Below are 24,825 nucleotides of genomic sequence, written 5' to 3' on the forward strand. Positions count from 1 at the left end.
GAGGGGCAAGAGAGCAAGAAGTGTAAAGGTCGAAAGTCAAAAGCGTTGTTTTGGTCCGTAACCGACATGCCCGAGTCAAGTGACAGCCTCGGGATTTTGCGACGTCATTGGCGGCAGCGCCAAGCGAGCACAACAGCGTCTACACGTCTATGCATCGACCTCAACTACTATAAATTCACCAGTTGTAAGCATCCTGGCCGTAAGATCTAGTGGTACATGTGAAGAGCAGTCGCGTCTAGTATACAACAAGGGAGGCCCCTGCTGAGCCGAGGGTTAGGTCTATGGCCCCGCTGTGGGCGCATGGCGGCGGGGCATGCGCATGAGCGACATGGCGAGCAGCGCAATGGCATACACGCTGGCGCAGACAACGAAAATGGCGGGCGGGTACCAGGCGATTGTGAGCCTGAAGACCGTGTTGAAGAGGATGGACGAGAGGAAGGGGCTCGCGAACGCCGACAGCACGCTCGACGCGCCGAACATCCTCCCTGCGGTGCGCTCCTGCGGCCCGAGCCTGAGCGCGAGCGGCAGGATGACGGATCCCGCGCACTGCCCGAGCATGGCGACGGCGTGCCCAGCAATGTATACGTACGTGCTCGCGCCAGTGTTGGCACCCTTGGCAGCGTAGCCGATAAACTCGAACAAGAGACACGCGGTGATGAAGCCCCAGTCGACGCGCATGCTGGGTGCGGCGTCGACAGTCGAGAGGGTCGAGATGGATGAGTCGCCGGGGCCGTCTGGCTCGGAATCTGTGTTGACGTCGGTGTCGGCATCGGCCTCGGCAGTGTTGTTGACAGAGACTGTATACGGCGGCGGGGGTAACAGCGGCGTGCGCTCGGTCGGCTCCAGCTCCTCGTCGACCGACTCGCCAGCCTTGACCCTGTCGAGGACGTATGGCTTGATGCCATACGTGTAGCACGGGATGATGCTGGCCATGAGCACAGTGGCCCAGATACCAATGAGCGACTTGCGGGTCGCGAGCTGGTTCTGGCCCCAGCCAAACACGTAGATGACGTACTGGACCTCTGGCGACTCTGAGCGCGCGAGGGCGACGCAGAACATGACGACGCCGAGGTGGAACAGGTTCCAGTCGCGCCCTTTGTGGCGGTTGAGGGGGTCACGCAGGCGAGGTAGGAAGATGGTGAGGGACTCCAGCGGCGCCAGGAAGCGCGCGGTGAGCTTACGCGTCCAGCGTACCACCCGGCGCAGCGCGTGAGAGTGGATCGCCCGCTGGTATGCGTACAGGATGGCATGCGTCGAGTCGGCGGCGTCGTGCAGCCTCGCCCTGGCGTCGGCGTACATCCTGTCCTCTTCCTCGTCAAAGGCCGCCTCGGCCTGGCTCGCGGCTGCACGTTCCGTCGCGGCAGCCTTGGCGAGATGCGCGCGCTTCTCGGCCGACAGCGACTCGGGGACGATGAACAGAAGGAACACGAGCAGCAGGGGCCAAGTCACCATTGTCACTTCGAACGGCATGAGCCTGTTGCCGCTCACCTTGACGAGCAAGGGGCCAAGCAGCGGCGCGACCATGCTCACGAGGGTGATGGCAGTCTCGACACCAACCGTGCTCACGGCCATCGTGTCGAGCGTCGTCACGTCCGACACATACGCCATCATGACCGCGTTGGCCATTGGGCCGCCGCCGCTGAGCCCGACTATCGCCGCTCCGAGGTAGAGTACTGAACCGCCCGTCGCGACCATGGCCTGGGGAAACTTGAGGACGAAGATGAAGAGCGCGTCCTTGAAGAAGATGCCCAGCATGGCCAGGGCAATGAGCTTTTGCCGGCCAACGCGATCAGACATGCTCGCCCAGCCGGCAGTCGTGAGCGCCGCGAGGAACCCGTTGATGGTCTCGGTCATCATGTTGATGTGGGACAGCAGCTTCTGGACTTTGATGTTGTGCTTGCATTCCTCGAGGTCGACCTCGGGGATGGCAATGGTCGTGTTGCTCCACAGTGCGGCGGCTGGGCGTTGTCAGTGATGGCGAAGTAACAGTCAACAACTCACAAGTCGAGACCCATGCGAGCGGTGGCAGCGGCGTGGGCGGAGGCAGCGGGGTAGGCATCGGAATTGAAGCGTTGGCCCCCGGAGAGCCGGCCTCCACGACGACACAGGCGAGCCGCACCAGCTCTTCTGCTGCCGGGCCGGATGGCATGAGGATGTTGAGCGCCAGGATGATCACAAAGGGGTACATCCAGGCGACGCCCGGGCGGCGGTGCCACGGCAGTGTGTCCCAGTTGTTCTCCATGCTGTTGTGTGGGTGGGCGACGTCGAGGCGCCGGTACGCCGTGAGAGAAATACTGTAACAGTTGCTTGCTATCGCTCCATGCTTGCTTGGCCTGCTCTGCCCCGACACGCAAGCGGTGGTGAGACAAGGTCGCTATCACCACTTTACCTGCCTGCCTTGCTCCAAACAGTTTGGAGCCCATGTGGTGCTGGTGACCCTGGATACGCCATTGTTCGCATCGTTGCCGACAACTCGCTCCGAGTTCGGTGGGACCATCGGCCCTCCCGCTCGCACGCTTGCTGGACGGCGGGCAAGGTGGCGGGGATTGGGCGGCGACCGGCTACTTATCATGGCTGACTATGAGTCAGGGTGGGGCCGGCCAAGAGGGTCGGGGCAGGGGGAGGGAGGGAGGGTGCCAAGGCAGGCAGGCAGGCAGCCGAGGCAAGGCGGGCTTTCAAGCGGAGAGAGAGGGTTGCATGCATCCCGCAGACACCATGGCCCACGGCCACCAAATGCTTCATCTACAAGTTCTATGACGTCTATCTTACACACTGCTATCCAGCCTCGCACGCATGATTTCCTCGCGATCAATGCGCGACTGGTCACACATGCTACGGAACACACTGTCCTCCTTGTCAAATAGCTCGAGGGGCGGGGCAAAGTCGACGACCTCGCCGGCGTCCATGACGAGGATCTTGTCCCAGCCGATAATGGTGCGCAGGCGGTGGGCGATGCACAGCAGCGTCTTGGAAGACCGCTTGCACTCCTCCCGGATTGCGCGCTGGATCTCGGCGTCGGTCTCGAGGTCGACCGCGGCCGTCGCCTCGTCGAGCACCATGATCTTCGAGTCCTTGACTATTGCGCGCGCGAGACTGACGAGGCTCCGCTGCCCAATGCTCAAGTTGGCGCCGCCGTCGTCTATCGCCGAGTCGAGCGTGAACCGCTGCTGTTGTTGCTGCTGCTGCTGGTCGCCGGCCTTGATCAGGCCCGCGCGCTGGAGCGCGTCGTACAGCTGCGAGTCGGGGTAGTTCTCAAACGGATCGAGGTTGGTGCGGATCGTACCGCTGAACAGGACTGGGTCTTGCGGGATAACCGCCAGGCTTGAGCGGAGCTTCTTGAGACCCAGGGTGCTGATATCCAAGCCGTCGATCGAGATGGTACCGCTCAGCAGCTCGGCGATGCGGTACAGAGCCACCGTGATGGACGTCTTGCCGGCGCCTGTCCGCCCGACAATGCCGACGCGCTCGCCAGAGCCAATGTCAACCGACACGCCCTTGAGGACGATTGGCTGACCCGGGCGGTACGACATGACGACCTTGTCGAGTGCGATCGCGCCGTTGGTGGGCCAGTCCTTGGGGTCCGTGTCGAGCTCGTACGCCTTCTCCTGGGGCAGGTGGCCGTCCGAGTAGAACAGGGTGCGCTCGACGGCGTTCATCGCGTTCTCGAGCATCGTTCCAATGTGGAGCAAAGCACCCAGCATGATGGTCACCTGCACCATGTAGTTGAGCGTCAGCGCCACCTGGCCGGGGTTGATGGACCCGCCGCCGGCGGTACACATGAGCGCGACGGCGAGGATCAGCAGCGAGCCGGCGATGCCGAGGCGCGCCTCGAGCCACGCTTCGTCGGCCTTGGTGAGGATGTACGCGCGGTCCTGGAGGTCGATGAGGTCGGCGTTGTGCGTGAGGAAGCGCTCCGTCTCGCCGTAGGCCCGGATAGTCGCGAGGCCGGTGAGCGACTCGGAGAAGTGCGAGTACAGCAGCGAGCGGTGCATCGAATCGAGGCGCTTGACTTCGCGCGCTGTGCGGCGGTAGAAGAAGACGATGAAGCCGTACAGGATGCACACGCCGGCCACCACGCCGACAAAGTAGGGGAAGTGGATGGCGATGATGACGATTGAGCCGATGAGCTTGGGGGATTAGTTCGAGCTGCCCCGCGTCGTACTTACCATGCAGATGATGATGAGCGTGTACCGGAACGTGTCGGGCACCATGTTGTCCATGGCGTCGACGTCCTTGCTGAAGATGCCCATGATGCGACCGAGCGGGGTCGTGTCGAAGAAGCTCATCGGGGAGAAGAAGACGTGGTGCAGCGCCTTGCTGAAGAGGTTGCGGCTCGCGTTGACGCTCAGCGTGGTGATGGACATGCCTGTGAAGAGGGTGAAGAAGGCGCTCGAGATGCCCAGCATGGCGTACATGCCCTGGTAGAACGGCTGCTTGCGGTGGAAGCTGTCCGTCTGCCAGTACGTGAGCCACACGGTCGACATGAGCTGCGAGCCCTGCATGAGGATGGCCATGAGGACGACGACGGGGATCCACCACAGCCCGCCGGCGGAGAGGTACGCGCCGTACACCTTTGGTCCCACAGCGCCGGTCTTGCGCTCCTCGTCGGTGGTGAGCTTGCCCTGGGTCGTCAGCGCCTCCTCTTATTCTGTAGCCACCCACCTCGAGCTTGCCCTCGCCGGCACCCTTGCGCTTCTCGCCCGCAGCAGTCTCCTCGTCGCTGTCGACCGCCTTGCCCTTGCCTTCGTCTTCGATCGCCTCCTCCTCATCGGCGGCGTGCTCGAACTCGCCGTGCCCGCCGCCAAATGCGTCCATGAGCTCCTTGAACGCGCCCTCGTCCGACGCCATGAGCTCAGCGTACGTGCCCTGCTGGGCCACGCGGCCGTCGTCAACAGTGTAGATGTAGTCTACCTGCGGGAGGAAGTGCAGCCCATGCGTGACGAGAAGCACCGTCTTGCCGGCCTTGCGCAGGCCCAGGATCGCGTCGTTGAACACTGACCGGCCGACGTGCGCATCGAGCGCGCTCAGCGGGTCGTCGAGCAGGATGACGTCGGCGTCAAAGTACAGCGCGCGCGCAATGTTGATGCGCTGCTTCTGCCCGCCCGAGATGTTGATGCCCTTCTCGCCAATCTCGGTCAGGTCGCCGTCGGCGAGGATCTCGAGGTCGCGCGTGAGGCTCGCGCGCGCAATCACAGACCAGTACTTTGCCTCGTCCCAGGGCTGGCCGAAGAGGATGTTGTCGCGGATCGTCGCGTTCTGGATCCACGCGCTCTGCTGACAGTATCCAATTGTGCCGCCGAACGCGACGCTGCCGGCGAGCGTCTTCATCTCGCCCAGTAGACCTTGCAGGATACTGCTCTTGCCAGAGCCTACCGGACCGATGATGCCGACGAGCTGGCCACGCGGGATCTCGAGGTTGAGGTCGCGCACTGAGAATGGCTCGGCGGGTGGCGGGGTCGGGGTCGGCGTGGGCGTGCGGTCTGGGGTCGCCGCGGCGCTGGGCACAGCGCTGCTCTTGTTGCTGCCCTTGTCCTTCTTGCCCTTCTTGTCCTTCTTCTTCTTCTTCTTGCTGTCGTCCTCGTCGGTGGGCACCTCGACCCACTGGAAAGTTGCCTCCTTGACACGCACCGCGACGTCGAGGTCCGGGTCGATCGTCTTGGTCTCCTCGCGTGACTCGGCGTCAAACACGCTCGATACACGCTCCAGCGCGTTGATAACGTCCGCAAAAGACGCGAGCACACGGGGAATCTGACCCAGCGGTGTCTGAATAGCTCCAAAGTACGTGACTGCCGTGAAGAGGTTCGCAATGTCCATGGTCGGGTTGAGCGCCGAGTACATGATGAACGCAAACACGGAGCCAATGGTGGGCAGCGCAAACATCATCGAGTCGCCGGCAGACCGCAAGAAGAGCATGTTGCGCAGGCTGAGCATCTCGCTCGCGCGGATGCCATTCAACCGCGACAGGAACGGCAGCTCGTATGTGAACATTTTGATTGTCGACATGGACGACAGCAGCTCCTGGAGCAGCTTTGACCTGCTCTCGGTGAACACCATCGACTTGCGGCGCAGCTCGAGGCCCCACTTGGTGAGCCATGCTTGCAGCGGCGCAAGCACAAGGATGACGAGGAAGCCGATGATGCCCGACGCGCCGATTTGGAGGCAGAGCAGGATGAGGGCCACGATCAGCGAGATGGGCGCGGCCCAGATGAAGTGGAACTGCATGGCGACCATGTCGATGCGCGAGATGTCGGCCGACAGGTGTGCCATGAGCTTGCCCGTCGTGTTCTTTGCGCGGGATGCGACAGAGTGGTTGAACGTGGTGCGGTAGATGGCCTGAATCATGGCCGCGCGGGCCAGCGCGCCCTCGTGCTGCGCGAGGAAGAAGAACTGGGCCTGCCCGACAGACTGGACGAGGTACATGACGAACAGGCCAAACGCCATTCCGATACCGCGGCCCATGTTGGGCTGGCTGACGCCCGGAGTGCCGTGCCGGTACGCGTACTCGTGCTGGCTGAAGCGGATGATCTCCTTGGTCAGCAGCGGGCTCGTGATGATGACGGCGTCGCTGATGAGCTTGTACGGCGCGGCATACCACAGCGCCGGGAACGAGTCGAGGAGCGCGCGCGCGATCGCGTTACCGCCGCCCTGCTTGCCACTCTTTCCTCGCCACTCGGCCTCGAGCGTCGCCACGCGCGCGGCGTACGTGCTATCGCTTCCGTAGTCTGCGTACTCGGATCCCAGCTTGCGCCGGTACGCGGCCTTGGCGGTCCACCGCGTCCTCCTCCAAGCGCTCGGCTTGGCCGTCGCCAGCTGCGCGTTGTACTCTTTCCTCGCGGCCTGTCGCTTGGCAATGTTGTCTAGCAAGCGAGTGCACACTACCTCGGCTGCGGAGGCGTCAGCGCGGCTGTTAGCCTCCCCACGAACCTTGCCTGCTCTTGTCCATCTTCCACAGGTCGGGAGACTGCAGCGGGCGCTTGAAGCCGACGGCCATCAGCGGGTCCATCCACGCCACGACCATGCGCGAGAACCAAGATGCCGTGGCCAGTGGAATCTCCTTTGCATCGTCGATCGACTCGGGCACAGGCGGCGGCGTAGACGGGCGGAACAGGTGCCATCTGGGGAGGTCAGTACGGCCTGGCGAGGCTCACCCACCTTGGCTTGTCGCCGTCGGCGGCGGCCGTGGCTACGATCTCCTTCTCGTCGTCGGCGTCGTCCAAATCTCTGTCTTTGTCTTTTGCCATTAGATGTGGGTGTGTTGGGCAGCGGACAGGTGCCAACACCACGAGGATATACCCCACTCTTGCATGTCGGTGCTGAATCACACGCCCAAGCGTTGTCGGCTCCGTGCTCTGCAGAGCACAGAGGTGGAGTCAGTCGGACAGTGTGACTCTAGCGCAAAACACTTGGCAAACAGGCTGACGAGCACCATGTGGTGCAAGACGGCAATGCCGCCGGGCGGGGGCCGTGGAGCCCGACGTTCGGAGCGAGATGTCGGAGCGCTCAACACCCTGGCCTGCGGGCAAGAGATAAGTGCGGCTAGCCAACGGCGTGCGCGTCGTTTGATGCCAAGTGCCTGGGGGGGACCTCGTGGTGCATGCATAGCTGGAGGAGAGCGTCGGAGCGAGGTAGGTGCCCCCCGTCCTGCCTTGGGGACTCGGCTCCGACTGCATCCATCAACTCATGTTCGCTTGTGGAGACGCGACTCACCGACGTCATGCACGACAACCCCACCACGACATCGGCGTCTATCCCGCCGCCAGAGTGCAGACAGGCTTACGATGCGGAGCAGAGGGAGCCGCGCGCCAGTGCAGTGCTCTTAATCCAGGGGGCAGCTGGATATCCCACGCTTGCTCGTCTTCGGAAACCGCCCGCCTGTCCCCAGGCCTACATTCGGTGGCGTCAGGCCGACGGCCACGGCAACAGCCAACTGCATCCATCCACCGTGCACGGTCTCTGTATAAATAGAGGCAGCCGTCGCATGGAGGGCCATGTCAAGTCGGAGGTCGGAGTCATTGCCGGTGCCCAAATTTCCGCGCTCCGCCGACGGGCTTGACACGCTCCTTCAGCGCCATCGCGCACAGTGCGAAGGCCTCCTGTGGGTCGCATCACTCAGCTCGGACAGCCACGGCGAGTAATGTCCTTGTGCACGGACGGCGGGGTGCTGTAGCCGCGCCGGTCGTCGGAGGGCGGGAGGCTTCGGCCGCTGCCAAGCGGCGTGTCAGCGCCGCCCGCAGCATTCCGGGGTTCATTAGGCTGACGCCAGTGGTTGCAAGTCTGACGATGATCTGATGCTTCCATGATCCCGCGGAGCCTAGTTGTGACTAGGCATTGGGCCGTGGGAGTGGTGAGGAGGAAGGGTGACTACCGTTCAGCTCACCACTGTATGACTGAGGGCCGAGAGCAAGTTCGCTGACAGTGACTCTGACCTGCACAATGTCACCGCGTCGCCAAGCTGATCCAAGTCCACACCACCTGACTACAGCACAATTGTATGCATGTGTAAGGCTACACGACATAAGACGAAGGGGACACGGAGGGGCCGGAGGAAAAGGACAGTGGCGTAAACGTCTCTGCGGGTGCCTGGCAACTACGACGCGTTGTGCGAGTACGACGCACTCTGCACAACTAGTATCACGCAAGCCAGGCCTTTGAAATGTCCATAACTCTAAGAGCCACGTCGAGACGTGTTGATGCTGGCCGAGTGCTCTTACGGCTTCTTGGGCTTCTTGCTCGGCTTGGGCTTCTTGCGGCCAGTCTTGGCGTCGATGTCGTCGTCGTCGCGCTTCCAGTGGGGCCACTTGCTGGACGGCTTGGGCGGCGGCTTGGGGTGGTGCCAGTCAAAGTGGCGGGGGTCCTGCTCGTGCTGGGGCGGGTTGACCTGGCGCGGGGCGGGCTCGCCGTAGGCGACGATGCGGCCGGCGAGGCGCTTCTTCTTGGCGTCGAGGACGTGGTCGTCGCGAGGGGCGAGGTCGCCCTCGGCCGGAGGCTGGGCAACGGCGCGCTCGTCGACGGTGACGGTGGGGAGCGCAGACACTGCCAGAGCAGCGATCAGCGCCGAGAGAATAACAGTCGCGCGCATTGTATTCGAGGTGCGGGGGCGGGGGATACAAGTTGACACAACCTCCCCTTGTGCCTCTGAGCTATATACCGCTGCTCTTCTGTTCTTCGCACGCTCGCAATCGCCACTTCTGAGTCGACATCGCCGCAATCAAGCGCAGCCCAACACGTTTGTGCCAATGGCGACACGTTGCATGCGTATCAGCTCATTGTCGCTGGTTGTGAGAATCGAGTGTCTTTGAATCGTCGTCCCGCCACAAAGCCCTTACGTCACACGGTCAGCATTCCAAGGCGTAGCATCAGATATCTGTCATGCGGGTAGAGCATATGCTGTCTGGTGGGTATGTCGCAGGCTGATCTGCACCAGTTTCAGCTCTGGCCTAAGTGCGGCAACGTCCCGTCCCACGTAACACATGTCAACATTCACGGGCATGGTTGCGACTATTAAGCTTTGGTCGGTTTGCGGGAGAGTACAGAAACACCCCGTTTCTAGGCCGTATAGCGCTGCTCTAGGCTCTCCCACGCATCTGGAGGCAATGCACTACGTTGTCAGCCGTCGCTCAAAGAGCATCCGCCAAGCACAAGGAGAGATAAACTACGAGAACCCTAAAAGTCGCGTCACGGCACCGCTGTGCGACACACCACCTGACCACGGCGCCACGCCTTATCTTTATTGTTTTCCTGCGGGAGAGGTGGACACGCGGGACACGTGCTGCTGCCGCCCACCTTGCACCTGGTCGACAGGCAGCTCACCATCGCACTTGTGCCGATTGACCGTCGATATCGTCACAGTGGGGTGAATGTAGCGTTGGTGTCGCCTAGTCGTCGCCTCGATGTGCGGACGCACGGTATGCGGGCTCCTCCTTATGGCCTATAGCGCGGAGGCGGTCGTCATCCCACGTGCGAGCCCGCATAGTGCGTCCGGGGGCCAGCGGCCATCACCTCACGTTTTGTCCCAACGGACCGGCGCAGAGTTGGCCAGAGCTGGCTGGACACCGCAGCGGGCTCGGGGCTTCCGAGGGGGGCGAGCGAAGGTTCTGTAAGTGCGTCGGTTCCTGGGTGATTAGCGCCGCCGTTGACATTGAAGCTGCCATATACGGAGTAATGTGGGATCGACCGAGGCTCGTGGTGGGTGGGGGCGACTCCGCTGAGGCGCCGAGGCATATCCGAGGGGCTGGAGGTCATGTCGCTCATGTCGTGGGCCGAGACCATTAGTTGTGAGCGGCTTGGCTTAACCTCACTCTTCCATTCCTCAACCTTGAGCTGTTGGGGTTCATTTTGCCCCTTCAGTCAGACCAGCTTGTAGTAGGTGAGTGAATGCCACCGTGGGCATGTTGCGCTGCACTCTGCAGCCCCATGGAGTTGGGGCACCAAACACCCTTGACTGCGGGTCGAGCTTGAGCTCCAGCGGCGGTCTGAGCCCTGGCGAACCCTACTATATAGTACCGGCCTCGTGTAGCTACACTCTCCCATCGCTCTATGTGCCATTGACGCCATTGCGTCTCCGCATACTTGATGTCCGCAAAATGAGGGCCGACAAGGTGACGATCAGCGGGCGAGGGCGAGGGCGAGCATTAACCATGTTTGCGCCACACCTCGTCGGAGGCGCGCCGAAGAGTGCCGACATTCCTGCATTGCCGCCACCCGACGTCATCGGAGCTTTCGAGTCGGTCAGTCACACGAGGTACCCATGGTCCGCGACTAGCTCGACTCGGCTGCATACTTGAGGCTCCCACGTCCCAGATGCACTCATTTCCCCCACCACCCCGCAATGCCATCTGACCCATTCCCGCCGCCACCTGCGCCACTCCCGACCACTGACCGCGTCGAGCTCAAGCTCCCGCCCCTCGAAGACCGGCCGTACCGCTATGTCGCCCTCCCCAACGGCGTTGAGGCCATCGTCATCAGCGACGAGGACGCTCACAAAGGGGCTGCCTGCCTCCTTGTCGAGGCGGGGACTATGAACGACCCGCCTGACCTTCCTGGCTGCGCGCATCTATGGTGCGTGCGCGTGTGGGCTCTCTGACCCATGCCCAGCGAGCGTGTGATCATCCACGGTTCGAAGAACGTGCGCGCCCACCCCGAACCCCACTGACGCCAGTTCCCCGACCCGGACAGCTTCAAGAAGTACATTGACAAACATGGCGGCTCGCACTCGGCCGGCCCGCAGCGCGCCTACACAGAGCACCGCTTCGATGTCGCATCCGATGCCCTGTACGGTGCTCTGGCGCGTGCGGCAGACTTTGTGATCAATCCCCTGTTCTCCGAGGATCGAGTCGAGCGCGAGGTGGCGGCAATCGAGTCAGAATTCAAGCAGAGTCTCAACAATGACGACGTGGTAGGTTCACAGGCATAGACATGTAGACTCACCCACCAGCGCACCTCGATCCTGCTTGGCAGCCTGGCGCGGTCCGGCCACCCTTTCAACCACTTCAACAGAGGCAACCGCGACACGCTGTGGACTACTCCCAAGGCTGCCGGCCGGAACCCGCGGGATGAGCTTGCATCGTGGTGGAAGGCCAATTCCTGTGCCAGGCGCATCAAGCTTGTCGTTGCGGGCCGCGAGGACGTCGACACGCTGCAGGCATGGGTCGAGGAGCTGTTCGGCCCTGCCCAAGTTGTCACTGAGGGCATGCCCCCGACGGGGCCCAACGGTGTGTACCGTACCTATGGGTCTCCATTCGGGGCGAACGAAGTCGGCAAGGTGGCCTTCATGCAGACTCTTCAAGACACGCGGAGGTTGCAGATCCACATCCCTGTGCCCGACGACAGGCACATGCACCTCACTAGGGTAGGTCGACACGCCCAGCAGTTTACGCTGACACCGAGCCATTTGACTTCGCCATTCTCGCACTGAGCTACATGGGCAAGGGGTCGATTACGTCCAAGCTGAGGCGCAAGGGCTGGATAACAGAGTTGTGGTGCTATGAGTTGAACAACATTCCCGGCTCTGGCCTGGTTGAAATCGACATCCGCCTGACGTCGGAAGGGCTGGAGAACTGGGCCGAGGTGGTCCGATCCATCTTCACCGCCATCAACGTCCTCAAGGCCAATACCAATGATCTCGGTACGCTCTTTGACGAGCAGCGCCGGCTTCTTGACTTGGCCTGGACTGTCACACCCAAGCTTCCATCCCATTATGCTGTGTGGACCACCGCCGTGCGACTCCGGTACCCAGTCCCGCGTGACCTCGTCATATCATCTGAGAGCTTGTACGGCCACTTTGATCCAGACTTGGTGGAGGCGGCTCTCGGGCACTTGAAGCTCGAAGACTCTGTGGTGTTGATCAGTTCGCAGCACCTCCCGACCAATGTGAGCGGCTCGTACGACAAGACCGAGCCAATCTACGGCACACTGTACACTACCCGCCCCTTGGATGAGCTTGTTTCCACCGCCGATCTCGACGACCCCGATCTGCACCTACCCTCGCCCAACCCATACATCCCAAAGCGCTGGGATGTGCCGACAGCGGACGCACACGATGGCCCTCCGCGGCTATTGTCCGACACTCCAGTCTCTCGCTTGTGGTACAAGCAGGACCTCAAGGACAGGCCGATAGCGAATGTCAAGCTCAAGCTAGCATCCCCCAGTGCCTTCGGAACACCCCGTGCCGCGGTGCTGAGCGAGTTGTTCGCCCACCTGTTCGCCAATGCAACCGCCGAAGAAGAAGATGATGCGGGTCTGGCGGGACTAAGGATCGACACAGGGCCACAGCATGGCCAAGGGTACTATGAGCTGGACGCCCACGGTCCCAGCGATACGATCGGCGTGCTTGTAGTTCGGTTTGTGGGCCACCTGCGCGACTTTGCTCTGGACGATTCAGCCGCCTTCGCCGGAGCTACTGAAGAGCTCAAGGCCCGCTATACAAACTTCGCCATCAGTACGCAGCACGCGGTCGCATGTGTGCGAGCAGATTATGCGGTTCAAAAGGGAGCGTGGACGGAGCAAGATAAGCTGCGGGCTCTCGAAGGTATGTCATTCAGCGGGCCGTTGTGCTGACCTTAGGCCTCACGCTAGCTGATGTCGAGGCCTTTCGACGTACGCTCCTCGACCGGCTCCATATTGAAGCCCTCGTATGCGGGAGCATTGAAGCGAAGGACGCGCAGAAGCTTCTCGCCGACGTCGAGCAGATCCTGCACCCCGAACCGCTTGATGCTGCTGAGGTCCAAGGGCCGCCTGCATCTCTACTCATCCCCGAGGGCTACGATGGCATCTGGGAACGACCCTCAGCTTTGCCCGCTGACGACCAGACCAACGTCGTCGTGTATACCCTGTACGCCGAGCACGGGGCGGACGATGTCAAGTCCCGTACGCTTGTCGCGCTTCTGCACGAGATCACCAAGGCTCCCTTCACGGACACGTTCGCCGACGAGCAGCTGGGTCACCTTGTCAAGGTGCGAGTTTCCGCGGTGCAAGGCTCGCTTGTCCGTTTCCTAGTCGCCATTCAATCGGAGCGGGACCCCTCGTTGCTCGAGAGTCGCGTCACCCAGTTCCTCGACGACACCCTTGGGAAGCTCCTACGCGACCTGTCCGCTGAAGATTTGGCAACCCACGTTGAAAGCGTCGTTTCAGGACTCCAAGAATCGACCGCATCCCTTTATTCTGAAGCGCGGGAGCACTGGGCGCGCATCACGGACGGGTACTACGACTTCGACCGTCGCGCCACCGAAATCGCGCAGCTGCGCGGCACAACGAAGGACGAATTGTTGGCCTTTTACAATAGCGCGATTCACTCGAGCTCCAAGACGCGTCGTAAGCTATCGGTGCGTATTCGCAGCCAGGGTCTCGAGCCGGACCCGCAGGGCGAGGCCACGTACATCACCGACATTGCCGCCTGGAAGGACAACTTGGTCGCCGCCGAGCGCGCCGTGCCAGTCAGGCCACTGGTGGTCGAGACGGGACGCGTTTCAAGGGTCTTATAGATAACTAGCGTCACGGGGGGTGGTGCGCAGTTTGGATGGACATGGCACGCTATATAAGCACAGGAACGCTGGTGCAGACGGGCCGTGTCGGCTGGCTCGGGCGGCGTCTGTGGAGGCTCCGGCACCAGTACTGTGCATCCCTTTACGTGGGCCCCTCGCAATGGACAAGACGTCCTGGACCCCGCTCTGCATCCCCGCCGCCTGCAGCACAGCGTGTCCCGGAATTGGAGGCATGGGTGTCGTATTTCAGGGCCCGAACCGAACATGCATGCTGACATTCCGCCGAAGGAGCCATCGTTGAAATGCGACCTGGTGGCAGCGGCGTTTCCGTTGACCGCACCGCACCGCATGTTAAACCATCCGGTAACATTAGGCAATGGCATCGTCTGCGCATACGAGGTCCACGTCCACCCCAAGTATAGCTGGGTTTCGGCTCTCGTCTCCGAGACGCGCCGGCTATCTACTGCTCACTAGCTGTCTAGCTGGGTCCAGTGTCTCAAACTAGGCTACATAAAAATGTTCGGTGAAACAAAGGTGCAAAACACTACTCTAACAAGCCGTATCGCTCGCTCTCTATCAGGAAGGCTGAAAGCTTAGTAGACGCATTCACCGTTAACCAGCGTAAAGCCGCGGTCGCATGCGTGCACCTTGCATTGGCCGAGGACGCACGAGACGTCGCTGGCGCCGGGGAGGGCAGTGCAGTCGATGCCGTCGACGTCGGGGCAGCCGCCGCACGACTCGAGGTCACGGAGCGTGTCGATGCACTCGAACCCGTCGTAGTTGCCCTCGTCGCCCTGTACGAGAAGAGCGTTCTGCGGGCTGTACCTGGACGTTCGGCACACCTTGTGGAACTGAGGGCACTGAGGAATCTTGGCCTTCTCAACGGCGCGCTTGCGAGTGGCGCCCGAGGGGAGGACGACGTCTGCAAGGGTCAGCGAAGGCCCGATGCCTCCTCTTCTCGGCCACGCCACTTACTGCAGAAGCCGTACTGGCACGTGTTGTTCGAGATGGTCTGCGCGTTGCCAGTGTTGCAACGATTGCTGGAGTCGTCAGTCGAAGGCCCCGTGCCGCTGACAATCCGACCTACTTGATAAGGCAGTTCACGACGGCCTTGTAGAAGTTGTCTTTCATGGTGCTTCCCAAAAAGCTGCCTCCGCAGATGCAGGCGCGGTCGAGCGGGTTACAGCCGGGCACCGAGGCTGCAGCCGTCTGTGTACAGCCAGAGATACAGGGGTCGACCAAAGCTGGGCTGGGGGAGGATCAGTACCGTGGTCGAGTGGACAGACGCGGTTGCGCAGTGTGGCGAGCGTGGCACCACAGGCAGTGACTCACTCGACGGGGCCAGCGGTCAGGCCGTTGCCACAGGTCTGGGCGGAGGCAGCGGCAGCGGCGAGGACGGTGAGGACAGCGGCGAGGACGGTGAGGACAGCGGCGAGGACGGTGAGGACAGCGGCGAGCTTCATGGTGACAGATGGGGAGCTATCTGGGAGGAGAGGGTGATGCACAGCGGCCTGTTTATATACCGCTGTGGACCGAATGTAACTTTGCGCGGTGTCAGTCCAGAGCTAGGCTCGGCGCAGAGCCACCTAGTTCACTGCTCGTCGTGCCACGGTCTTGGAGTCTCAGTAGTGACACAGTTGGTGACGAACTGATAGGCACGTTCGATCATGGCGCTGCCACTGCCCACGCAGCCCCCATCACTGCATGCAGCCCATCATCGAGAACAGGTTAGACTGGTACGTGTGCCGGCGCTAGAATGCTGACAGCCGCGGTTCCGAACGCGTCGGCACTCTGCTCATCACTTGCAGCAGCCTAATGCTCACCACGGACACGGTGCGGGCTCTGGGCGGCGACTACCCCGGTGAGTATTGTGAGACGCTGCCAGTGCGAGGTCACCTACTGCTCTATCATGGAAACGCAAACAGAATCGTTGCTGTTGTGCCTGCCACTCCGCCAGGCCAGGTCGTCGGCTGCGCCCACCACCAACAAGCATGCTACTGTTTCGTAGCCCACACGGCCACCTCGGGACAGGACCCGGGGCCACCATGCTGCTGTTGCGAACGCATGCGTCCCCCGCCGTGTTAGTGGCGTCCCCCGCCGCTGGAGCACCGCATGTAGTTTGGAAAAGTCTCGGGTGGCATCGGTGCCCGCCCAGGGCTCAATTTGCAGCCCAGGCAGGACACGAGCCTTCCAGGCAAAGATAGCGCGATTCGGCCTGCTCGCGTCATCCATCACACTGTTTACAACACCAGGCGGAACGGCGGCATATCAGTGTACCTACTGCGCAGGACGTCGTCCTCCACTACTGAACAGCCGGTTGCCGTTCTCCGCCGGGTGGTGCATAAAGGATAACGGTATGCGGCGAAGTTGACCCGCGACCCCAAATCGACTTGGGTGCGCGAATTGGTGACATTGGAGGTCTGCGGGCAACTGAGTCGTGTGGTGCTTGAATTGCAGTTCTTCAAGAGGACTGCAAGCTCCAAGACAGAGGATGGCAGCTGCCAAGCGGAGGACAAAGTTTAAATGGCACAACAATCGCATCAAACGGTAGCCATCTGTTCACTGCACATTCAAAGCCGGCCCTGGTTGAAACAGAACCAAACAAGGCAGTCGCGTAAATGGTATGGGCAGTGGGGCTTTGTACGTATTCACCTGCGCCTGCGCGCTGCAGCCTCAGCAGAGTCTGCAGAGGAGGCCAGCGCAGGTCCTGTTGGAGGCCGCTGAGGTGGGCATTTAGGGCAAACATCAACGCATGAAGTCATCATTGTGATAAAGGCTGGCAACCTTCATCTGTACGCGTGGCCCGATGAAGTAAACCTCGGCCAAGTCGCTCACTAGTAGCCACCAAGGCGAACACGGGGGGGTTGTTTACCATCGAGATCGTTCCCACCCTCTCTTCGATCAAAGCTGAAGTGATGGACATCGTCACGGGATCCCGAAGCCAAGGCCAACCTCGAAGAGATGGCACGTGGTCATCGGCGCGACTACCGACATCCGTCCCAACCTTGTCATGTGCGTCCCACCACCACACACCTTCAGATGCATCTTCACCACTGCAAAGTCCGAGATCGGACACCCAAAACACTCTCCGGCAACGCTCGGAATAGCCCGCCCCCCGCCCGAGCACACCGGCAATCATCACCGCGGCGCCGACCGCCGGCCGGGCGTATCTGTAGCCAGAGTGGCTGCTACTCACTTCGGCCCCTATCAAGTCGGTTGCAGCAACGCGATAGGGAAGTAGATGACCGTCAAGTCCTCGTCGAGCGGTGTGCCGTGTGTATTTGTAGCCATGGTCGTGTGCGTGACGGCGCGTTTGGAGCGTGGCATCGCCATGCTCGCCACCCGTACACCACGCTCTGGATCGCGATCACCCCGACATCCGCCATGATCGCGACGACAAAGTTTTCAGTCACCGCCATGGGTCCCGGGCGGTCATGGTGCTGCGAGCTGTAGTGCTAGTCACTGGGATGTCGGCCGGGCCATGATCTCGACGAGGCTATAAAGTGATGGAGGAGGCGACAACCATGTCCTCCAGCCAACCCATGCTGACGCCGCGATAACATGTCCGACACGTACACCACCCCGCCCAAGGACACCTCGGAGAAGGGCCTAGCCCTCGACTCGCCCCCGCTCGAGTCGCACGAGTGCGGTCCGTACGACTGCGTCGAGACCGCGCCCATGCCCACGCGGTACCGCGTGATCGCCATCCTCATGATTCTCCAGTTCTACACGGGCATCACGTTTGCCGAGCACATTCTGTCGCCGCTCAAGACCGAGCTGAAGAAGAAGCTCCACATTGACAGTGAGCCGTGTCCACGCGGCCAGGCTGACAACAGACGCGCAGTACGGTGTCATTGCGTCGGCTACCTCGGTTGTCAACACCGTCCTCCCGATCGTCGGCGGCGCGATGATGGACCGCTGGGGTGGCGCCAAGGTCGCCGTCGGGTCGTCCTTCATGATCGTGCTCGGCTCGCTCCTGGCCGCCGTGGCGACCCTGCACGCGTCCTACGACCTGCTCATCGTCGGCGAGATTCTCATCGGCTTCGGCTCCACGGTCGGCGAGGTGTGCCAGTACAAGCTGTACCCTCACTATGTGGCTGGCACCCGCATGGCGACCGTGTACGGCATGTCGGTCGGCTGGTCGCGCCTCGTGCAGATGGTCGCCAAACTGGCCGCCGTGCCCATGACCAACATCCAGCACCACTGGGGCTGGGCGTTCTGGATCTCGTTCATGGTGTCCGTATACAGCTTTGTCTTCGTCATCGCGTACTTTATCTTCGAGCGCAGTCTGCCCAAGGAGTGGCGCCCCAGCAGACAGGTCAAGGTCGGCGGCACGTGGCTCGAGACGAGCGGCGTCGGGTCGGTTCTCCAGCTCCCCAAGTTCTTCTGGATCCTCGTCGCGACGCAGATGTGCCAGCATGGCGCGTACCGCGTCTACTCGCTCAACACGACCGACATCCAAGTCAAGACGCGCGGCACGAGCCAGCAGACCGCCGGCTACAAGTCGTCGGTCCAGGCCGTCATCCCCATCGTGCTTGCCCCCGTCGCGGGCGCCTTCTTCGACCGCTTCGGCCACCGCATGACGTTTGTGTCCATCACAGCTGTGCTTCACATCATTGTGTTTGTCCTCATCGGCCTCACCAAGGTCAACGCCATTGCACCGATCATTATCTCGTCGTTTGCCTACACCACCAACCTGCTCCCCTGGTTCGTCTCGCTCCCGATCCTCGTCGATGGCGAGGACCTCATTGGGACGGCATTCGGTGTCTTCCAGGCCTTTGCTAACAGCGGTGGCCTGGTCATGACCGTCGCGGCCGGTGCTCTCGTACGTCATGTCATCCTTGCCCAACTAACTCTCGCAGCAAGACGTCACCCCGCACCAGTCGTACAACTATGTCATCTACCTCATCATCGCAGTCAAGGTACTCGACGTCTTCCTCGGCCCCTTTTACATCTGGCTCGACCGCATGTGGCTTAATGGCAGTCTGCAAGTGTCCGAGGCCAAGCGTGTTGCCATCCTCCGCGAGGCCAAGGACGAGGGTGAGACCCTCAAGGGTCTCGAGAAGAGCCGCTGGGCGACAATCACTTGCGGCGGGCTGTACATTGCTTGTACCGCGTGTGGCATTACTGTGCGTGGTTCTGGCTTGAAGTTGCTGACAATCAGCTCTACGTCGTCTATGCGCTTGGCAGCAGCACCTGATGCTCTCACCGGCTAGATCGTTGTGCTTTGTTATGGATCAACGACTCCCCGCCTGCCAGGGCGAGTCTTACTCTAACACAGTATGATCATGCATGGTATACAACTCAACTCTTCTGCACAGTATCGGTGGCTGATGGTGTCACGAGGCCGGTATGTACAACTGATCCCTCAACATCTCACTGAGGACCGTCATGCGGCTGGGCGGACTCGGCCCTCCGACGGCTTCGCTTGTTGTGATCGAGACTCTCCTCGACCTTCTTGTCGTCGTCGTCGTCTCCGTCCTCGGAGATGGGGCGCTTCGGAGGCCTCTGAACCGATGTGTCACAAGTCGGAGCTTCGTGGTCCACGAGGAGTGGAGACAGACAGGCGTGTTTGTCCAACACCTCCATCAAACGACCCTTGCGTGCGGCCACACTCGCAAGGTACTCGTCGACCGAGTGGCGGACGATGAGGTTATAGACCTGCACTGGGCGGGTCTGTCCAATACGATGCACGCGACCAACGATCTGGTCGCGGGCGGCCTGGGTCCACGATGGGTCCAGGTTGATAAGGTGGATGTTGGCTCGAAAGAAGTTGAGGCCAGCTTGGAGGCACGGCGAAATGATGAGGACCCGCGATGGGCCATGCGGCGAGGTGTGGTCGTTGTCGGCTTGGAACGCTGTAGAGATACGGGTGCGTTCCTTGGGTGACGTGGATCCGTGCATGACAGCGGTGGGAATGCCAGCCTTGGCGAGGAGGGCCACCATCTTGGGGAGGTGAACAACCCAAGCCGAGCAGATAAGGACCTTGCGCTGCTGGGAGGCTGGAAGCCCTTGGTCGCTTTTGAAGATCTCGAGGATGATCTTGATCACGGCGTCAACTTTGCTAGTTGGAAGGTTGACATCCAACTCTTCAGGCTCCTCTTGCTCTGGCATATCCTGGGGATTCTTGATATTCTTTGGTGGCTTGATAGAACGATGCACATCCAATGTGATCCGTACACCGTGAGCGAAGCCGTTGGGCAGCTGAGGATCGCTCATCTTCTCTTTGCGACGCGCTCGGTCGTATCGGCGCCGCTCTGCCTCAGGCAGAGTGACCGGGTAGTCGGAGACGACAAGCTAGACATCGCACCCGAGGCAATTGTCGTCCTCGTCCTTGGTGTCGAGCACTCGTCGCAGCATGAACGGCTGGCCAAGTTGGGCGATGGGTTCCATCACCAACTCGGCGACATCCTTCTCCCATTGTGCCCAGTCTTCGATAACTTGCTTCGATTTGTCGTTGACGGGCAAAGCGATAAACTCCCAGTTGGAGCCGAGGGGGATGGTGTCTTCACCGTCTCGCATGTTTTTGCGAAGCTCCTTGATAGTGTGCTGGAGTTGGTTGCGCCTGTTCTCCAAAATGCGACACTGGATGATGATGGGCCAGTAGGCAGCACGAACATTGTAGGTCTTCATGAGGGACCCCAGTGTCGATTCGCGAACACTGGACGAAGTCGGCAGGGGAATTGAGCGGGGAGGTCGAAGGTCGCTGTCTGAGGTCCCAAGTGCGCGCAGAATGTTAAGAAGGTCGAGCGGGTCGTTGAAAAACGGAGTCGCTGTCGTCCCAAACGTCATCCTAGCAACTTGCGAAAGCGAGGCCGTCGCGATGGACACCTCGGCTTCTGGGTTGCGCACCGTCTGCACCTCGTCGTAAAATGCCATGCCCCACCGGATGACTTTGCGGCTAGACGACGAGAACAAGCTGATGTTCTTGAAGTCAGACTTGAAGTCGCCGCTGTCGAACACCTCCTTGAACTCGTCCCGAAGGGCAATCCATGTGGTAATGACCACAGGGACCCGCTCCTTCCCCAGCAGGTTCCAGAATTGCTTGCGGTGGCGCAACTCGTGAGACTTGTGGGCTTTCTCGAGCCCCGCCACGATGAAGTGGTCTCCGTCCAGCAGTTCGCACAACTCGTCTTGAATCTGGGGGAGAACGGAGGTGGTCGTCACAATCAGGACTGGCTCGATCTTCTTGACGCCGTCACCCGGGTGGAAGCGAACAGGAGCGCTCTGCGAGACGGTCCTGAGGTAACGTCAGCGAGCGCCCTCACATTGATGATGACATGGCTTACTCTTTCCACTTTCCCTTCATGAGGTATACCTTCTCTGGCGCCATGACGGGGGCCACAAACGTGGGGTCCTCGCGAAGACGATGCTTCAGCCATACCTGGGTGTGTCAGACGCTGAAGGGAAGGCACGACCAGTGACAGAACACTCACGTGGTAGGCCACAATCATGGCCATCATCGTCGTCTTCCCCAGGCCGGTGGCGTCAGCAATGAGGTAGTGGGCGACCTTGTTGAAGCGCGAGTCGCCAGAGAAGGCGAGGGCAAAGTAAGTCGCCACAGCCCACAGTTGGTGCAGGCGAGGGGTGCGATCGAGGAAGAAGGGGAACTGGCATGCCGAGCGGATGGCGTGGTCATTGGGGTAGAGGTACGAGCCGTCCGACTTCTTCTGGTGTGCCTTCCCTCGGTCGATGAGGGGTGCGCCGGTGCGCACCTCGTCGGTTTGAAGCTCGTCGATGCCGAGGAAGCAGACGAGGTCGTAGACGTCCCAGGCGCGGGCTGTGACCTCGCGAAAGGACGGCGGGGGCATGGTGGTGAGCTCCGAGGAAGAAGCAGAGTTGAGTGATGTTGTAAAAGGGGACGAGTGAGAGTGATGATGAGAGGGGAGAAATCAAAAAAAAAAACTGGATGATGTGGTGATCAGCGCGACGACGGCGACGCCCAAAAGGAAGGCGCGCGACGACCAGACAGCCAGTCCAGTCAGCTCGTCATCTCGTCGGCTCGTCACAATCGTCAAGTGAGTATGCATGCCATCTTACAGCGCCGTCGAGGCATCCTGTTCTGATGAGGACACTTGATGACATGCCGAGGTGAGGTGCTTGCTGCAGTACGCAATGTCCTCGGGGATCAACAGCACCAAGGAAGGTCACGCCAGGCCGAGTGTCGGCGGACAGCTCGTCAGCCGTTGTCGCGCAGCTGCCGAGGAGACCACCATGACACCAGCAGCCGACGAGAGCCATGCCGAGGCACGAGGTGGTCGGCGTAGGCGAGCCGAGCCTCAAGGAGTCTTGTATGCAGTGATGACCATGCGTGTGAGTCTCTATCGTCGAGGGAAGAATGCGGCTGCGAGCCCGCCAACAAACGTGACTGCACCAGTGAAGAGGAGGAGCGCGCCCTGTAGAGTCAGCCTGGATCATTGTGCCCTCGACGTACGTAGTTGGTCGTACCGTATGCCCCAGCCGCGCCCCGCAGCACGCCGCTCTTGAGCAGAGCAGTTGAGATCGGGCCTGGGGTGTCAGCTGTATCTTGCGGCCCCACCTACCTGACGCAAAGTTGATGCTTCCTCGGACAAAGGCGCAGATGCTGAACAGCAACATCGGCAGCGCGGGGTCATCCCCTAGGAGGCGTTAGCGCCAAGCACGTTGTGAGTCCACTCACTCGCAACGTAGCTGATCATCTGGCTCCAGGTCGCGGCTAGAGGCAGGGCAAGCATGCCCCATACCATGGAGAACAGGACCAGAAGTGCGCTGTTTGTGCCTAGGCCCCAGAGCAGCCAGGCCGCCAGCGCCGCTGCCGTGCACATGCCGGTGACGACGAACCCGACGGGGAAGCGATCAGCCAGGAAGCCGACCATGGGGTTGCCGAACGAAGACGAGGCGTACATGATGGCAACGAGGCCTGTGCCGCCTGGGTGCGTGGGTCCAACGGCGTCCGCGAAGGCTAATGTCAGTGTCTCGTCCACGCCCACAACCTACTTGGGAGCCAGACGGAGGGGATAAAGCTGCCCAATGACGTGATAGCAACAAAGGTGACCATCTCCCAGAATCCACGGCGCTTGAGGAAGGCAAAGTTGATGGGCGGGCGGACGCGGCGTCCCGGCGCGACGGGCGCGATGGGCACTCGGCGCCGCAAGAAGATCATCGCAACGCCGTTGCACGAGCCGAACATGGCCGCGATGGTGTACAGCGTCGGCTTGTACTTGACCGCGTCCAGCAGCTTGGCCGTCATGAGTGGGAAGATTGTGCCGCCGACAGCTGCGCCACCAAACATGATGCCGGACGCGAGGCCACGGCGCTCGACGAACCAGTCGTACAGGATCGGGATGCAGGGGAAGAAGAGCACTGCGTGAGTGAGTGTGGCCCCGGGGCGGAAACGTACGAGATGAGAGCGGGTACAGAATGCCGAGGGTAATGACGAGTTGCCAGGCCTGGCGTCAGCTGAGGATATACACAACCACCCACGCTCGTCACAAACGCCGTGAGGATGAAGGCGAGCGTACCGCATACCAGGCCGAAAAGCTGCACCGGCAAGACGAGCTTGGGGGACATGGCAGCGAAGAGACTGGGGTGAGCTCACAACTTTGCTCTCTGACGTACGGCCCGCACAATCCCACGCCGACAAGCAGCATGCCATTTTGTAAATTGCTCGCCAAGGTGACGGTGCTCTCGCTGTGGGGGAACATGTCGTGCACCCAGTACTTGTGCAGAATGCCGATGGAGTACGGCAGGCCCCAGACGATCAGCTCGATGACCGTGACAGCCGCGAGGATCGTCCACGCCGCGCGACCGCGGTCGGGCGGGGGGAGGTTGGCTACCTCGCGCTCATTCTCGCCTCCGCCGGTGACGAGGTCGTCGACTGTCGGCTGCGGAGAGAGGCTCGGGGTTGTCTTGTTGGTCGGCTTTTGACGTCGTCGTGTGTCTCGACGCCGCCGAGTCGAGGCGCTGCAGGTCGATCTGCTCCACTGTCGTTGTCGCCATCGAGGTATGTTAAACGAGAAAACTGACAACTTTGCAGCAATGGAACATGACCTCGACGACGAGCGTGGAGCGCGAGGATGACTGTATAATTTCGTTAGGAGCGAGGCAACAGTCAGACCGAGACCGAGACGGGGTTGGCCGAACCGGGACGTCATTGCGCGGTGCCGCCTTGCCGAGCCGAGCTGCCTCAGGAATGTGGTCGTGGTCAACAACCCAAGGCGCCCATCACCGATAACAACGACTCGGCACGCCGAGACGATCCTTCACAATAATCTGCGCGTTGATTGTGCCGTTCATCTGCGGATCCTGTCGTGCCATATACAAGGTTAGGCCTTGACCGCACTGCCCCGCATCCTCGAGCAGCCTCGGACATGGCCGACATGGACCCGACGACTCGGCCCGCCTCCGGCCCGCACCTCTCTTGACCCAACCTTGCCCTCTAGTTCACACAGAGACACCATGCAGCGCTCGTAGAGACACCACGTCTCGGCTGAGACGGGCCCGGTGCCCCTCCTGGCCCCTCCCCATCGCCTTATTGAGATGACACGACAAACCGGAGCGAGTCGACCGGGCCGCCTACCCCGTCCGTCCGCCAGCCCGTCCCTCGGACCGCTCTGCATCGCGCCATCCCCAGCCCCGATCGTATCATGTTCCTATCGCTCGTGCGGGACATGCACCGTGCCATGTCGCTCGGCGCCACGCTAATTATAGTAGCCGAGCGCGCCGACGGAGGAACGGAACCGACTGGGGAAAAGGCAGTCGGGCGAGTGGGTCATGGCTCGACGACCTCGACCAGTCGCACGACCGAGCCCAGATGCTCGACTCGCACTGACCCCACTCGCCATCTCTCGCGATTGAGCTACGACAT

General features: G+C 61.3%; 9 protein-coding genes across 9 annotated transcripts; 2 read left to right on the forward strand and 7 right to left on the reverse strand.

Moving 5' to 3' along the window:
* Positions 1-151: 151 nt before the first annotated feature.
* LOC62_03G005187 (uncharacterized protein) lies at positions 152-2,348 on the reverse strand. Its single transcript, XM_062771712.1, has 2 exons — positions 2,002-2,348; positions 152-1,958 (listed from the first exon to the last, which is right to left on the reverse strand). Exons 1-2 carry the CDS (start codon positions 2,240-2,242, stop codon positions 280-282), a joined length of 1,920 nt encoding a protein of 639 aa, XP_062627696.1. The 5' UTR covers positions 2,243-2,348; the 3' UTR covers positions 152-279.
* A 332-nt stretch (positions 2,349-2,680) lies between these two features.
* On the reverse strand, positions 2,681-7,497 carry fer6_2 (Multidrug resistance protein fer6). Its single transcript, XM_062771713.1, has 5 exons — positions 7,153-7,497; positions 6,925-7,115; positions 4,663-6,884; positions 4,167-4,622; positions 2,681-4,127 (listed from the first exon to the last, which is right to left on the reverse strand). The coding sequence occupies exons 1-5, from the start codon at positions 7,239-7,241 to the stop codon at positions 2,766-2,768; spliced, it is 4,320 nt and encodes a 1,439-aa protein (XP_062627697.1). The 5' UTR covers positions 7,242-7,497; the 3' UTR covers positions 2,681-2,765.
* A 1,210-nt stretch (positions 7,498-8,707) lies between these two features.
* Positions 8,708-9,079, reverse strand: LOC62_03G005189 (uncharacterized protein; the record flags this gene model as incomplete). Its single annotated transcript, XM_062771714.1, has 1 exon — positions 8,708-9,079. The coding sequence occupies one exon, from the start codon at positions 9,077-9,079 to the stop codon at positions 8,708-8,710; it is 372 nt and encodes a 123-aa protein (XP_062627698.1).
* A 1,735-nt stretch (positions 9,080-10,814) lies between these two features.
* mug138 (Putative zinc protease) lies at positions 10,815-14,505 on the forward strand. The gene is made up of 6 exons (XM_062771715.1): positions 10,815-11,058; positions 11,095-11,125; positions 11,159-11,395; positions 11,435-11,848; positions 11,887-13,027; positions 13,063-14,505. The coding sequence occupies exons 1-6, from the start codon at positions 10,829-10,831 to the stop codon at positions 13,977-13,979; spliced, it is 2,970 nt and encodes a 989-aa protein (XP_062627699.1). The 5' UTR covers positions 10,815-10,828; the 3' UTR covers positions 13,980-14,505.
* A 67-nt stretch (positions 14,506-14,572) lies between these two features.
* priA_8 (Protein priA) lies at positions 14,573-15,442 on the reverse strand (the record flags this gene model as incomplete). The annotated part of the gene is made up of 5 exons (XM_062771716.1): positions 14,573-14,791; positions 14,822-14,901; positions 14,955-15,019; positions 15,067-15,228; positions 15,312-15,442. The coding sequence occupies 5 exons, from the start codon at positions 15,440-15,442 to the stop codon at positions 14,573-14,575; spliced, it is 657 nt and encodes a 218-aa protein (XP_062627700.1).
* Positions 15,443-17,164: 1,722 nt separating this feature from the next.
* Mfsd1_1 (Major facilitator superfamily domain-containing protein 1) lies at positions 17,165-19,287 on the forward strand. The gene is made up of 4 exons (XM_062771717.1): positions 17,165-17,781; positions 17,816-18,804; positions 18,842-19,108; positions 19,144-19,287. Exons 1-4 carry the CDS (start codon positions 17,541-17,543, stop codon positions 19,177-19,179), a joined length of 1,533 nt encoding a protein of 510 aa, XP_062627701.1. The 5' UTR covers positions 17,165-17,540; the 3' UTR covers positions 19,180-19,287.
* A 68-nt stretch (positions 19,288-19,355) lies between these two features.
* GTA (putative global transactivator) lies at positions 19,356-20,198 on the reverse strand (the record flags this gene model as incomplete). The annotated part of the gene is made up of 1 exon (XM_062771718.1): positions 19,356-20,198. One exon carries the CDS (start codon positions 20,196-20,198, stop codon positions 19,356-19,358), a length of 843 nt encoding a protein of 280 aa, XP_062627702.1.
* A 78-nt stretch (positions 20,199-20,276) lies between these two features.
* Positions 20,277-21,790, reverse strand: LOC62_03G005194 (uncharacterized protein; the record flags this gene model as incomplete). The annotated part of the gene is made up of 3 exons (XM_062771719.1): positions 20,277-21,219; positions 21,269-21,363; positions 21,416-21,790. 3 exons carry the CDS (start codon positions 21,788-21,790, stop codon positions 20,277-20,279), a joined length of 1,413 nt encoding a protein of 470 aa, XP_062627703.1.
* A 274-nt stretch (positions 21,791-22,064) lies between these two features.
* On the reverse strand, positions 22,065-23,921 carry FFUJ_12242_2 (Fujikurins efflux protein). Its single transcript, XM_062771720.1, has 8 exons — positions 23,577-23,921; positions 23,442-23,541; positions 23,359-23,407; positions 22,956-23,321; positions 22,639-22,920; positions 22,523-22,597; positions 22,414-22,487; positions 22,065-22,375 (listed from the first exon to the last, which is right to left on the reverse strand). Exons 1-8 carry the CDS (start codon positions 23,660-23,662, stop codon positions 22,301-22,303), a joined length of 1,107 nt encoding a protein of 368 aa, XP_062627704.1. The 5' UTR covers positions 23,663-23,921; the 3' UTR covers positions 22,065-22,300.
* Between the last annotated feature and the right edge of the window lie 904 nt (positions 23,922-24,825).

This window comes from Vanrija pseudolonga, chromosome 3, assembly GCF_020906515.1.
Source record: "Vanrija pseudolonga chromosome 3, complete sequence".
In the NCBI taxonomy this organism is placed as follows: Eukaryota; Fungi; Basidiomycota; class Tremellomycetes; order Trichosporonales; family Trichosporonaceae; genus Vanrija; species Vanrija pseudolonga.

Coding starts and splice junctions, on each gene's coding strand:
- mug138 (XM_062771715.1), top strand. CDS start 10,829: ATGCCATCTGACCCATTCCCGCCGCCACCTGCGCCACTCCCGACCACT. Junction 11,059..11,094: donor CCTGGCTGCGCGCATCTATG/GTGCGTGCGCGT, acceptor ACCCATGCCCAG/CGAGCGTGTGATCATCCACG. Junction 11,849..11,886: donor GGCACATGCACCTCACTAGG/GTAGGTCGACAC, acceptor GCTGACACCGAG/CCATTTGACTTCGCCATTCT.
- Mfsd1_1 (XM_062771717.1), top strand. CDS start 17,541: ATGTCCGACACGTACACCACCCCGCCCAAGGACACCTCGGAGAAGGGC. Junction 18,805..18,841: donor CCGTCGCGGCCGGTGCTCTC/GTACGTCATGTC, acceptor TAACTCTCGCAG/CAAGACGTCACCCCGCACCA. Junction 19,109..19,143: donor GTACCGCGTGTGGCATTACT/GTGCGTGGTTCT, acceptor GCTGACAATCAG/CTCTACGTCGTCTATGCGCT.
- FFUJ_12242_2 (XM_062771720.1), bottom strand. CDS start 23,662: ATGTTCCCCCACAGCGAGAGCACCGTCACCTTGGCGAGCAATTTACAA. Junction 22,921..22,955: donor CCCCTCCGTCTGGCTCCCAA/GTAGGTTGTGGG, acceptor CACTGACATTAG/CCTTCGCGGACGCCGTTGGA. Junction 22,376..22,413: donor CATACGGTACGACCAACTAC/GTACGTCGAGGG, acceptor CTGACTCTACAG/GGCGCGCTCCTCCTCTTCAC.
- fer6_2 (XM_062771713.1), bottom strand. CDS start 7,241: ATGGCAAAAGACAAAGACAGAGATTTGGACGACGCCGACGACGAGAAG. Junction 6,885..6,924: donor GATGGACAAGAGCAGGCAAG/GTTCGTGGGGAG, acceptor ACGCCTCCGCAG/CCGAGGTAGTGTGCACTCGC. Junction 4,128..4,166: donor CGCTCATCATCATCTGCATG/GTAAGTACGACG, acceptor TAATCCCCCAAG/CTCATCGGCTCAATCGTCAT.
- LOC62_03G005187 (XM_062771712.1), bottom strand. CDS start 2,242: ATGGAGAACAACTGGGACACACTGCCGTGGCACCGCCGCCCGGGCGTC. Junction 1,959..2,001: donor GCTCGCATGGGTCTCGACTT/GTGAGTTGTTGA, acceptor GACAACGCCCAG/CCGCCGCACTGTGGAGCAAC.